This window comes from Hylobates moloch, unplaced genomic scaffold, assembly GCF_009828535.3.
Source record: "Hylobates moloch isolate HMO894 unplaced genomic scaffold, HMol_V3 SCAFFOLD_23, whole genome shotgun sequence".
Classification (NCBI taxonomy): domain Eukaryota; kingdom Metazoa; phylum Chordata; class Mammalia; order Primates; family Hylobatidae; genus Hylobates; species Hylobates moloch.
In genome coordinates, this window is record NW_026652298.1 from 25,422,428 (window position 1) to 25,435,194 (window position 12,767).

Sequence of the window (12,767 nt, forward strand, 5' to 3'; positions counted from 1 at the left end):
CTTCCCTTGCCCAGTCCTTCAGGTATTTGCGATCAGAATTATTTGGAACGTGCCAAATTGTTTGCAGAATCCTTCTGTAGAGGAGGAGAACTCGTTGCCTTCTTATGAACGTGGGCACTGGGCAGCTGGGGCATCGGGACTCAGGGATATCAAGCGCCGGATGCATCTCATGCGACCACACCAAAACCCAGGGCTCCATATTTCTAATGTCCCTGTTTGCTCTTCTCCTGTTTCTTTGAAGCCAAGTTTGGGCCGATGCCCATATTAGATTAATAAATCCTAGGCTCCTTGATGACAAAGGTGATATTACTATCTGCTGATCCAGACCATGAATAGTCAAGGTTGAAAAATGAAATTGGCAGGAAGAAGTGTACTTTGTTGGACCCAACCCTGCAATGTCAATGTTCTTAGTTCTGAGAAATTCTTGCTCCTGGAATTCATCCAGTTTCATCTTTGGATAACTTGCAATCTCCCTGCTCACAACTCATTCTTGATTAAATTAGTAGATGCCGATGATAGAATGAGACTGAGGCCAGTGATGCTAAAATAATTTCTTGGTGGTGAAGGAGGCCCCAAAGGTTTTACAAAAAATTTCTTTAAAGCGCCACCTAAGGAATAGAGCCAAAATGCTCAGGCACTGCATGGAAGCCAGGGATTGTATTAAATCCGAGTAATTGGGGTGGAGAGGGAGAGTGTTTTGTAGTAATTGGCGTCATAGCTGGCACCAGATCTCCTCTCAGGTAAGAACAGAGAAGCTTGGAACTTAAGGAGAGAACTTAGCTTTCCAGTATTTTTTAGGTGTGGAATGTGAAGTCTTGAGGGGGCTGGTCTGCAAAGAGTCAGCAAGGTGAAAAGAGATAACAGAGTGTCTTGGGAGGTGCAGGAGAGCGGACAGAACAGGCGGGGAATAAAGAGTGGGAGATGGAAACATGTCTGGAAGCTGGAGATTGCCCAGGCAGGTGGCCATTGAGAGATTCCTAAAACTTCTGAGAATGGGGGTATGCAATATCATTTGCAATCTTATGCAATCCTTTATCTGAACGCCTTGGTAAAATCTGCTTTCCACATAGCTCTACAATTATATTTTGAGGAATAAAGGGATCAGGGTACTTATTAGGGAGAAGTCATATAGTGCAGAAAGGAGAAAAAGAAAAGAACTTGCAGAATAGAGGGGTGATCTGTAAAATGAACCAATTCAGTGGAAATGAGACCCAGGGTTGTAGCTGAAGTTGACTCCCCAAGAACCTCCAAAGAGATTGGGGGGCAATACTGTGTCTCCCTCAGTTTGGGGTGTTTTGAAAAAATCTCATTTAAATCTCTGAAGTCAAGGTGATGCCACCGTGTCGCAAATGGAGGCTTAAGGAAGATATCCAGTCTGCAATAGCAAATGTGGAGGCCAGCCTAAGTGGAACGCCCCTGAGGAAATTATGGATGTAGCAGCAGTCCAGTTCACATGCTCACTCATTCATTCATCAAACACTGGTGCAACATCTTACATTGTCAAGGCATGTAATGTGCACCGAGAATATAGACACTGTCCTTGCCTTCAAGGAACTTTCACCTTTGGAGTGAGAAGGCAAGAATAACTGATATTTACTCAGCTCTTTCTGTATGCAGATACTAGGCTATCTATTTCACAGGCTTTGTCTTTTCAAAATTCTCCCAGCAGCTTTATAGGTAATTATTATCAAATATATATACATGTATATGGAATCTGAGGCCCAGAGAGATTAGGGAACTTGTATCAAATCTGACTTAGCTAATCCATGATAAAAAAAAAACAGTGTTTGGACACAGGATTATCTGACCGTTAAGTTGGAGGAGGGGTTCTTATTTTGGTCAGAGGCAATTGAAAATTGGCAGTAGGTGGATCAGTCTGGATGTGTAATTTGGAAAATGTTCCCGGTGTTTTTCTGGAGTCTCACCTAATCTGCTCTGATGCCTAATAGCCCGTCCATTACCAGTGCTTTCTAACACGGGGTTAGCCATTGCTATTCTCATTAGCTCCATGTTTAGAAGCTTAATGTATCAACTCAGCAAGCCACAAACACCATATCATGGATGTGTTGGCTAGCACGAGCGTTCTGCGGGCCTGCTGAGGGGACAGGGCAGTGGAGAGCTCGGTGTGGAGGCTGGAATAGTGATGCTCTAGAAACATGGAAAGAGATGCCGCTCTTCACGGCAGGTACACAGGCCCTGCTTCCTGCAGCAAGTTAGAATCATCCACCATCATTAGCAAAGGGCTGTTACAAGGGCCTTTTAAAGTGTCCTGTGCCCAGGCTGCAAGGAGCAATCCATCATGTTCCATAAGCATAAGCACTCCACAGCTAATTAAGTGAGGGTGAAATCATCTGCACCATCCATGTGATATTTATTTAAAATGATTTGCTTAAGATGGGCCCAGAGTTGTTCTCCTTAGGGAGGTATAGAGGAACTGAGAGGAGAAAATTTGGGCACTTGAGGAGCAGAAACGAATTGGACTGGCAAGCAGAGAAGCCACCTGGGCCTGCAGTTGGCTGTGGCAGTGAATGGACATCTGTTGTTTTTGTCTGTTCGGTACCATCCTCTCCCGTTGGGGATCCATTTCTCTTCTACTCCTATCATGTAATGGGGATGGGGCTGCCAATCACAGTTTACCATCCAATCCCCTGGTCGCAGGGGTCAGCATACGATCCAGGTTCAGCCAATCGTAGTGCCTTGTTTGCCTGATCTGAGTGATAGGTCCAGAGTTAGAGCCAGCCCTTTTGGCAGCGAGGACAAAGGACATTGATATTTTTGTGTTATGGAGTTCAAAGGACAAGCAGCAGGAACTTCTGGGGCCTTCTTTATTGACCATGTAGAGTTAGCTGTCTGTAGGAGATAATATCAAACAGAGGCCAGCAAAAATGGAGGAAGAGGGGACTGTGCGTATTGGGGCTCCAGTTTCAGTTCTTGAGTCCCCTGAGTGCTGTCCTAGTTCTTGTAATTTGTGTTTTAATTGTTATCTTCTAAAGTTTCATAACTTAATACATTCCCCTTCTGATTACACTTCTGTGAATTGGGTTACTGTTACTTGAAAGTGAAAGAACCTTGACTAACATAGATGTCAACATCAAAAATCACATCTTCGGAACATTTTCTTGCATGGAGCTGGCACCTTAACATGTTCTGTATTTGGTGCTGGGTGGGAATTGGACTATACGCTTACATGTCTGAAATTGAATGGATCCCAGCTGTCAATAGGCCCCATTCTGCCATTTATTTGGCAGTTGAGGGGGCTGAGACTCATCATGGAAAAGAGACTCGCTATGATCACACAGCAAATCAGTGGCACAACCAAAGCTGTGAAGGGCCTGGGCATCTTGGTTCTCAGGCCAGTACTCCCTGTCAGGGTTAGGGCTGATGAGGTTTCCAGGCAGAGCAGTGGAACAAATGAACTAACTTTAAATGCACAGGATCAAGAGTCTCCAAAACATGTCAGGCCAGCCATACCTCCTTTTTGCCCCAGCTCTAAGTTTCCACCCTTACAACTTGCCAACACCAGGTGGAGTGAATTATTCTTGGTTTGGTCTCATGCTTAGAGACCCAGCCTAGAACTCAACTTTCAGCACCTTGGCAGCAAGGCCTCAAAGCCAACCCTACAAAAAGCCTAGATGTTTTCAACATCAGTGTGGTGTGAGTTTCAAAGCATGGTCATCTACATATCCCATGGAGCCATGAAAGAGTCGGGCTGGTGGGGTGGGTGCACTTGCTGAGACAAAGCTTTCTACTCTCTACTCTCACTTCACCCAGGGCACTCCCCCTGATCACCCATTTTTAAGTCTTTAAAAAAAAAAAAAAATATATATATATATATATATATATATATATATATATATATGGAGGTTTAAGGTATGCCGTTTGAAAAAGCATTCCCCTTAAAGAAAAAAAAAAAACTCTTAAAATCACAAATTTAATGAACTTAAACCAAGTAAATAAGCAGGAAAGAAATTCCAACTGACCCTTCAGTAGGCCCAGAAACCTCATTACTGAAGGGAGGAAATCACAGCTTACTTTGCAATGACCCATATTTTGACAATACTATCCATCAAATGATGGTTGTAAAGACAGAATCTTGGACAAATGGCCCCATGCCCATATTGTTAATTAATTAAGATATATGGTCTCATTCACTTGTCAGTTCACTAAATATTCACTGAGTGCCCATATACTGGACTCACTGTGCTAAATACTGGAGGCACCACAGTGAACAAGATAGCTGTGATCCTTACTCCTACGAAGCTTTTAGAAATTTATTCTTCCCTTGCAACTGAACTCAGTTTTTGAGGAATTATCTCTGGGCAGAGGAAAGGGAAGTTGGCTGTAAGATCAGGCTGGAAAGAGGTTTTGACAAATGAATCTTGGGTCCATCCATCTTTCTAAATACGGAGTCAGTCACCATCTCTCCTGAGCCAAGCTCAAGGAGGCTGAAGCTGACACAGCTCCCCATATATTTGCCCCTTTGTCTGTCTAATGGGGAGATATCTAGTCTATTTTGTTCCAGCTGCTAAAATCCTATCTATGTCTCAGTGCCTGTCTTCATTTAAGGATTTTGAAGGGTGAATTAGAAGCATCTTTACAACCCAGGCATCTAGGCTCCCAACCCCTGGGCATAGCCCTCAGAAACCACATATACACATAATAGTGAGCCAACCTCAGGGGTGGAGGAACTGGTCTTCCCAATGACTTATGAAAGTCTCATTGAAAGATGAGAAACTTTGGTTCTAGACTTGACCCTGATGACCATGGGTAGCTTCAGGCAAATCCCTTTACCTGTCTGGCTCTCTACTTTACCTACTGAGTGAAGGAACTAAAATGTGGATTTTCCCAAAGAAACATTTGAATTTCCACTTCTGATTGGATTCGTTAAGGTAAGGCTAGACTGCTGTAACTGAAAGTCTCAGGGGCATAACAAAATACATGCTTATTTCTTTTCATGTCGTAGTCGATAGGGGCGACTCTGGTCAAGCAGTCTTTTATGTGGCTATGCAGGGGCTCAGTTACCTTCCAAATTGTGGCTCTGCCTTCCTTTAAGGTGGAGGCTGTGCAGTTTCCAAAAAGACCACCTGAATAGGCCAATTGGATGAATGCACAAAATCAAGGTGATTCAAAACATCTGAGCTGGCAAATAGGGGAAGATTGAGGAGAGACTCCAGTGGGAGGTTTTAGGGACCAGGGCTAGAGGTGCCATGTACCTATTCTGCCTAAGTCACATGGCCATGGCTAAGAGCAAGGGAGTCTGGAAAATGCAGTCTAGCTGTTCCATTGGCCTGGTCACATGGCCACAGCTAAGAGCAAGGCAGTCTGGGAAATGTAGTCTCCGTGGTAAAGAGGAAAGGAAAACAGGTTTGCCAACCAACCAGTTGGGTATAGGAAACTGCAACTTTCCATGGCTGTCCCTTCTTGTTATTCTCTACTCAGTAAGGGTTTAAAAATCATATACTTCTTTCTCAACCAGGAGGTACTTGTAGGAGGTTGTTGCTATAATCCAGTTAGAAGATGACAGCAGTTTTTATGAGGGAAATGTGTCCACACACCCAGGTTTTCCCAGGATAGGCCATTTATGCCTGTAGTTTCAGCATCCCATCCACATGGTGCTTCCTTTAACTCTCAAAAGTATCCCAGTTTGGATGATAAATTATATAGTCATCCTATCTTCACCATGCAGATGACAGAAGAGAATATGAGATTGTGTAAAGATGCACAATATTGCTGAAAAGAAGCCACATATAGTCACTGTTCCATAAAGGCAGTATTTTTTTAATTTTAAAATTCTGCATCTGAAAACACAGTATGACAGAAAGCATCTATATACACCTGCAGTGTTTTTGGTATGATACAGTATTTAATACATCCACTGTTTTCTGCAAAAAATTTTGCTTTGTCAGACAGAAACAAACTCCCCTAGACAAAAAAATACAGCTAAGGCACAATTTTGTTGTTGTTGTTCTGCTAAATAAAAAGACAGAAAAGGTGCAAAAATGGGCAGGTAATGCAATCATTTCTGAGAATCACATTCTACCTCAAGGAAAAGCATTCAGATGACTGGAACTTTGATTACTGGTCAATTTCAGATAGTTCAATATCTCTTAAAATACTCCTTTAAATAAATAGCAAAATATCTACATATTTCAGTGTGTGCCATTTGAATTTTTTTTAAAACTTTATTTACAGATTCTTTTTTAAAATCAACACATTACAAAATATTTCTGTACAGTTTTATGCATATTATGATCTATAACAAAATAGTTATTTTTAAAAACTATATCACCACATGTCTTTGAAAACAATGAAGGGGACGGTAATAACTTAGAGTGAGGCCTCTAAAACAAATACCCAAACAAATGCTATTGGCAGCATAATATTTTTAAAAAAAGGCAAAAGGACTACAAAGACAATTGCGCACAATTCCAGTGAATTTCCTATGAAAACCCTGGGGTTGTCTTTGGCCTCCATCAGCACTGGAGCAATGGAAGGGTAACGAATAGAGTCTGAAGATAGGAAAAGGGTGATCCTTTTGAGAACACTACCCATCTGCTGGGAATATTTAGTGCTATCACCTTCCAGGCAGGAAGGACGAAGAGATAAATGGAGAACGTCTCCTGATTTACCCTTGAATGGAGTACATATAAAGTCACCCAGTCTTGGGGGCAGGGGAGGTTTGCAAAGCCTTTTCAAGCACTCTGCCGGTAATTAAGCCAGCCCATTACAGCGGCAATATGCTCTAAGAGAGTGCTTCGGGAGTTGGCTGAGCTTTAGATGAGTACCCAAGCCTTCATTTTGCCCATAGGAACATTTTTCTTAAAGATGACATTTGTAAGCAATTTCTATAGCATCTGCAAACTACAGATTGGCAGCCCCTTCCTTAGGAGGCTGCCATAGAAGCTTCACGATGCTGTCTTCTGTGATGTTGGTGGAGATGGGAGGGAAAGGATGGATGGTCAGCTTCCCAAAAATAATGTTAAGGCCACATTTCAAAAAGGAGAAACCTAAGGCTTTTTTTTGTTTTTTTTTTTTTTTTTTGAAGGAGGGATGGGAGAAGCAAGTTGGAGGAACATGAGGGATGGAGTAGATGACGTTAGGGAGGGGGATGACAAGGTGCAGAACCCGCTCTCTGGTGGTATCTGTAGGCAGAGGCAGTTGGAATATTCCCAGCCAAGTGGAGAGGGAAGAGAGGCCACTTTCTCCCTGCATAAGCCTGGCAAGACCAGAGCCAAAGACAACGTGAGGGGTAGACACAGGTGGCGCAAGAAAGCCCTCCTCCATCTTAAGAGGGTCCTATACAGTATCTTGTTTGCAAGGTAAACACAAAACAAAACAAAACTTCTAAGAGAGCCAGAGAGGAAGAGAGAGAGGAGAGAGAGAATTTGCATAGATCATACATTCAGCTCAAGCAGATTTGGACAAATTTGTTCCCCCCTCCCAGGTAAACTTCTCAGCAGACACAATGAGGTAGCGCCTGTGGTAGACCCATGGGCAAAGTAAGGTAACTGAGGCAGAAGCAAACAGGACATCCCGTGAGACAGCACAGCTCTATGTGGTTTCCAAAGAGGCTTCCAGGGATGGGGCAAGATGGCTGTGTCAACACTTGGGATTTGGAGAGAGCCTGGCTGTTTCACACCCTACCTCCTCCTCCTCCTAGACTGTCTTTGCGATTTCTGCCTGGTTTGATGGAGTCCCACAAGGTGTAGCCCCAGGCAGATGTGGACCTCTGCATATCTAAGGGGCAGCAGTCCAGATCTCCAGATTCTGTTCCTTCTTCCCTTCAGCACAATCTTGGGACCAGGAGAGCTGAATGATCCACCCCCCTCTGTGGAATGGTCTCTTGGGGAGCAGAATGACTTAGCAAGAGGTCCCCATTCAGAGTTCAACATGGGCTGTCATTTTTGCCCTGACCTGATGCTGGCTTTTTTCCTCCTCTACCAGGGCAATGCATAATCTCACTTTAAACCACCTCTCCAGAGAGCAGAGGTTGCTGGCAGTGTACAAGTGGAACAGTGGAATTTTTCTTTGTTAAAAAAAAAAAAAAAAAAACAACAACAAAACCTGACGTTGAAAAATCAGATTTTTTCCGAAAAATCAGATTTTTTCCAAAAAATCTGGATTTCTGGCTTCCCTTCCAAATTGGAAGATTCCACTACACTGTGCTTACATTTTTACAAACAATGATAGGTTGGGGCTGAGTAGCAGCTGCTCATTCTGGGTAGGTCACGTGCATGCCAGTAAGACCACAGTCCCCATCCCTGCCCTCACCATGCCCTTTTGCCTCGCACCAACCATTTCACTCATCTCTGCTAGTATCCTGGGCCCCATAAACATGTGTAACTCCTACCACAGTGTGTGACTTTGATCCTGCAGGTCTAGCTTGCTGTCTTTTAAAGTGGAGTGTGTTAACAGCTGTTTCTAGAATATACACCTCTCCACCCCTAGATGTACCCCTCCACCTAAATGTACACCTCTCCCGCCTGGATGCTGCTGGGGAGCTGGTGCTCCAAATCCTCAGAGAACTTGGCTGTGGAAGGACTCTTTATTCACACCCCACTCCTGGTAGCTGCTGCCCTGCTCTCTGCATCTTTTTGGCAGAAAGCTTAAGGTTCTAGCCGGTGTCTTCTGTGTTATTTGCAAGCTAGAGAACCAGAGGGAAACATGGTCTTCAGACACGCAAACTTGTGCCCAGAGTAGAAGCAATTGCAGTGGGCGAGAGGTGGGGGCGGGTCCTGTGGATCTGCTCATCCTCTCTAAACTCCATTTGCATTTTAGAAGTTAAACCCACAATGAGAAATGAAGCCAGAAGGACTCATGATCTCACCAGGAAAGCCTTTTTTCCCCCGCAAAGGGAGAAAGCAGTGCGCTTCTTACAACACGGGGACCTTGGGAATTGCTCACTGCCTCCTTGGAGACACACTGCTTTACATGTGGACTGGGAAGTGAAGTGGGATGTGGGAAGGCTGGCTGTCTCCTGAGCTCAATTTCTGCCTGAATGTCACTCGGTGGGTGGGAAACTACATGGAGTGCCGCAGCCTAAAGAATGCTTCCTTCTCTCCACAAACCAATACCCCAAGGCCTACCTTTAAGCCTTCCTGAGTTTCCAGGGACCTCGTCACTGGCTCAGCTCATAGTTGCTGTGCCCTGCAGGCTGTAATAGGTTTCCAGAGACCACAGCCCTATGCTTTTGATAACTTCCACAACCCAAGCTCCAGGCTGTCTGACCAATGGCCTCCAACAAATAAATCATTCTCAGGCAGGTTAAAAAAAATTATTTTCCCTCGGAAAACATCCTCTTTTCTCAAATCATGCTGGGCTTTGGGATTTTCCTTAAAAAAAAAAAATGTAATATCTACAACCTTATTCTCTGGTTAATAACATCAGAGAAAGAAGGGAGAGGAATACCCTGTGTGACTTCTCAGCTCCCCGAATTAGTTGTGGTGAAGAAGAAATGAAGCCATGGGAAAAAGGGAAGGGTCCCCAGAGTCAGCCAGCTCTGCCATTTCTCCACTTGTTGCAGGATAAAAACAAAGGCAGACATGTTAGTGGGTGCAGGAGGGGCCCCGTCTTGAAGTCTGCAGGTTCACATTATGCACAGGGACTTGCACTGCTGAGTCCCCAAAGCCACTGCAAACATAAAGCACTAGTGGCCCAGCAAGGAGGGTGAAAGGGAAGCTCCCGAAGTGGCTTCAGCAGCCCCAGGGAAACCCTGGCCAGAGGCAGAGGCCGGGGGCAGAAAGAGGATGTGGTACCCAGCAGGTGGCCACCATAGAGTCTGTGAAAGAGATCACAGGGGCTTTCTGAGAAAAGTACCCTGAGATCCCTAGAATCGCTGTTGAGAATGGCTATCTCCTGGACTCTGCTGCCTGGATCTGACGACCCTCTTCCTAAGATGGATCTCTCTCAAAGGAGCCTGTTTCCCTCTGCTAAGTTTGCGTGGATGCCCATAATTAGATGGGCCATGGAAAGGCATCCATGGAGCAAGCAGAGATGGCCCAAGCTCTCTGCAGCTAGCACATTCCCCACCCACCCTCCATATTTTCTGCCTGTCACCTCCTTGTGCCTGTGACGGGGGGTGAGTAGGGGGAGGATGGGAGGCTCAGGAATTCCAATACTCTTGGAATCCAAGGGAGAGATGAGGTTGACACTCTGCATAAGGAAAAAACGAGGCTCCAACGGTCCCCAAGGCACCCCACTCAAAGCCAGTGGAAGATGCGGGTTGGAGCTTCCTTTGCATGGTGTTCAATGCCCCTGCTTTACTCTGAGGATGAGGAAGATGGGGGGTAGACGCAGAGAAAGAGAAACCAAGAGAGAGAGAGACACCAGGGGGTGGGAAAAGATGGGAAAAGGGGCCTTTTGTGAATAAAGGCAGCTTCAGTTAGTAAGGTAACATAATTGACAAGCTGCAAAAACAGCACCTACTAATTAGTCATTGACTAAAACATATAAATAATAAATATCTAAAGTGTCCCTTCTTTACATCCTCCATTGCCAACAGGACATCCTGCCTTGCGAGGCTTGGGATGGGGCAACATATCTGGCTAGGATTAAGACAAGTCACACAAAGCGAAGGGCAGCCCCTTCAAACCCACGCTGGAGAGAAGTGTCAGGACTGGCTCTCCATCGAAGGGCAGATGGCTACCAGGGTTGAGACCTTTTTCCAAGGGAATCCCATCATTCAGGGGAGGTGGGATTACAGGAGCAAGGGAGGCCTCCTGCGAAGGGCTCTCCTGGTGAACAGGGATGACACTCCACGGGGCTCATGGCAAGGAAACCTTTTGGGTTTCTGGTAACTCAGACACTTAAATCATACTGTTTCTTGTTTAAATAACCTTCCCACTTTTATGTTGCATGTCCCGTTGAGCCTGTTGGCCCCTTGGATTAGGAAGGGCATGAAATTAAAAACCAAATCTGAAATGCTATTTCCTGGACTGGAAAAGTCTGGTTCATGCGGTTTGGTCACTCCCAACAGCACCAGTGTGCAATTGACAAAGGTTTTGTGTGTCTGACCTCAGAACGGAAGGGCTCTGGCAGGGGATGGGTGCTGCTGTGCTGTCTAGCTCAGGAGTTTTGCTCCGAGCATTGCTCTGTGAGTTTCATCGCGTTGCCTTGTGAGTTTCATGGTCATGGCTGTCAAAGTTTCCATTTTTAAGGATCAAAGAAGGTCATGGTCTTGAGTTTGGTGCTCACAAACATCATCCTATTTCTGCTACTTTGTGTGGCAGCCTTGAGGGAAGGAGGCCCAGACCCCTGGACAGGTGGCAGCTGCACTTGTGGCTGGACCTTGGCCATGCCACATCAAAAGGCTTTCCCACTTACCTAGTTACTAAGGAGAATAGTTCAACCCAAGGAGGGCTGCTGAGAGGCTCAGAGCTCTCCCAAGGCTGCAGCCTCCATGGGAAAGGGCCCACGACCATGACTTTCAAGGCTGGCACAAGAGTCCCCCAGCCAAGAGGAGCAGAAAAATGAACCAAAGGGCGGGGCTGGAGTTTGAACCCATGGTTGGTCTGGGCAGTGCTTGTCAAACTGGCATTTGCAGAGCCCTTGGGTTCTGAAGAGGTACCGTAGGAGATACCCTGGGCAAGGGGACCGCCCAGAGGGCTGAGCTTTGGGAGGGAACCTTGCACTTGTCAGCTTCAACCAGAGCAGCTTGGATTTCGTCCGCACCCTGAACCTCCACTTATGACTGTGCTCAGTAAACAAAGTTCTGCTGCTCAAAATAAAAGTTTGAAAATCACACGTCTGGGGTCAGGGGTGGGTCACTGGAAGGGGAAGACAAGGAACCTGTAGGACTTGAGGATCAACCAGAAGAGGTGAGACCGTCACAGTGCAGGGACTGAGCCATCCCACCTGCAGCTTGCCAAGGGCAGGTTGTTGGCTGATCCTGCTTTGACCTGCTGACCTTCCCTTTTCATCATTCTATGGCCAGGAGAGACCCATTCACAGAGGGCCTCCCCCAGGGTGGGAGGCCAGGGTTCAGGCCCCACAACCCCTCTGGCTGCTTTCCCATTGAGATCCTGCTGTGGCCCACCACTCCTCATGCCTACTGCTACCTGAGCCGGCCATCGGGTTTGACCGCCCCCAGCTCTGACTTGGGGTCAGGGCTGAAGGAGCTCCAGGCCGTCTGGCTGCAGGTCTGCATGACTGGGCAGGCCGTGGGGCCCGTGGCACAGATGTCCATGGCAGTCCATATCCCGCCCACCAACGAGTCCAGCCATCCCTCCAGCGCTGTGCCCGTGGAGGCTGCATTCCTCCGTGCCTGCTCCACCTGGGCGGGGCTGATGGGCAGGCTGAGGACGGGGTTCAGGCTCTGGAAGCTCTGCTCCATGTAGGCGTTGCGGAGGGGCCCATTGTGCAGCTTCAATGCCTCCTCTGAAAGCCAAAGGGAACAATTTCAGGATTAGAAGAGTCACCAATAGGATGCCTATTCATACTTACCCCGTGCCTGGTGCTGCACTGGGCAGCATGCATCGCCTCATTTAATTCACACGACAATCTCATGAAGTTCTTTTAGCAGTCCCATTTCACAGCTGAGAAAAGGACAGAGCCCACTTTGTACAGGGCATGGTGCATGCCTTTATTCATTCAACACATGTTTACACAGCATCTTTGATAGTGCAGACACTGATTCATCCAGTACATATTTTTAAGCACCTACATTGTGCCAGGCATTCAGTCAACACATATTTACTAAACACCCATGATCTGCAAGGTACTGTCTGATTTGATAAAGACATATTAAGTACCTATTAGGTACCTGGATC

At 46.1% G+C, this 12,767-nt stretch overlaps 1 protein-coding gene across 1 annotated transcript in view; it reads right to left on the reverse strand.

The window, feature by feature from the left end:
• Positions 1 to 5,757: 5,757 nt before the first annotated feature.
• XYLT1 (xylosyltransferase 1) overlaps positions 5,758 to 12,767 on the reverse strand; it is a 256,950-nt gene continuing 249,940 nt past the window's right edge. Inside the window, exon 12 of the mRNA XM_058434252.1 lies at positions 5,758 to 12,375. Within this exon, the coding sequence (XP_058290235.1) occupies positions 12,053 to 12,375 (323 nt within the window). The 3' untranslated portion in view covers positions 5,758 to 12,052. The remainder of the gene's footprint in view (positions 12,376 to 12,767) is intronic.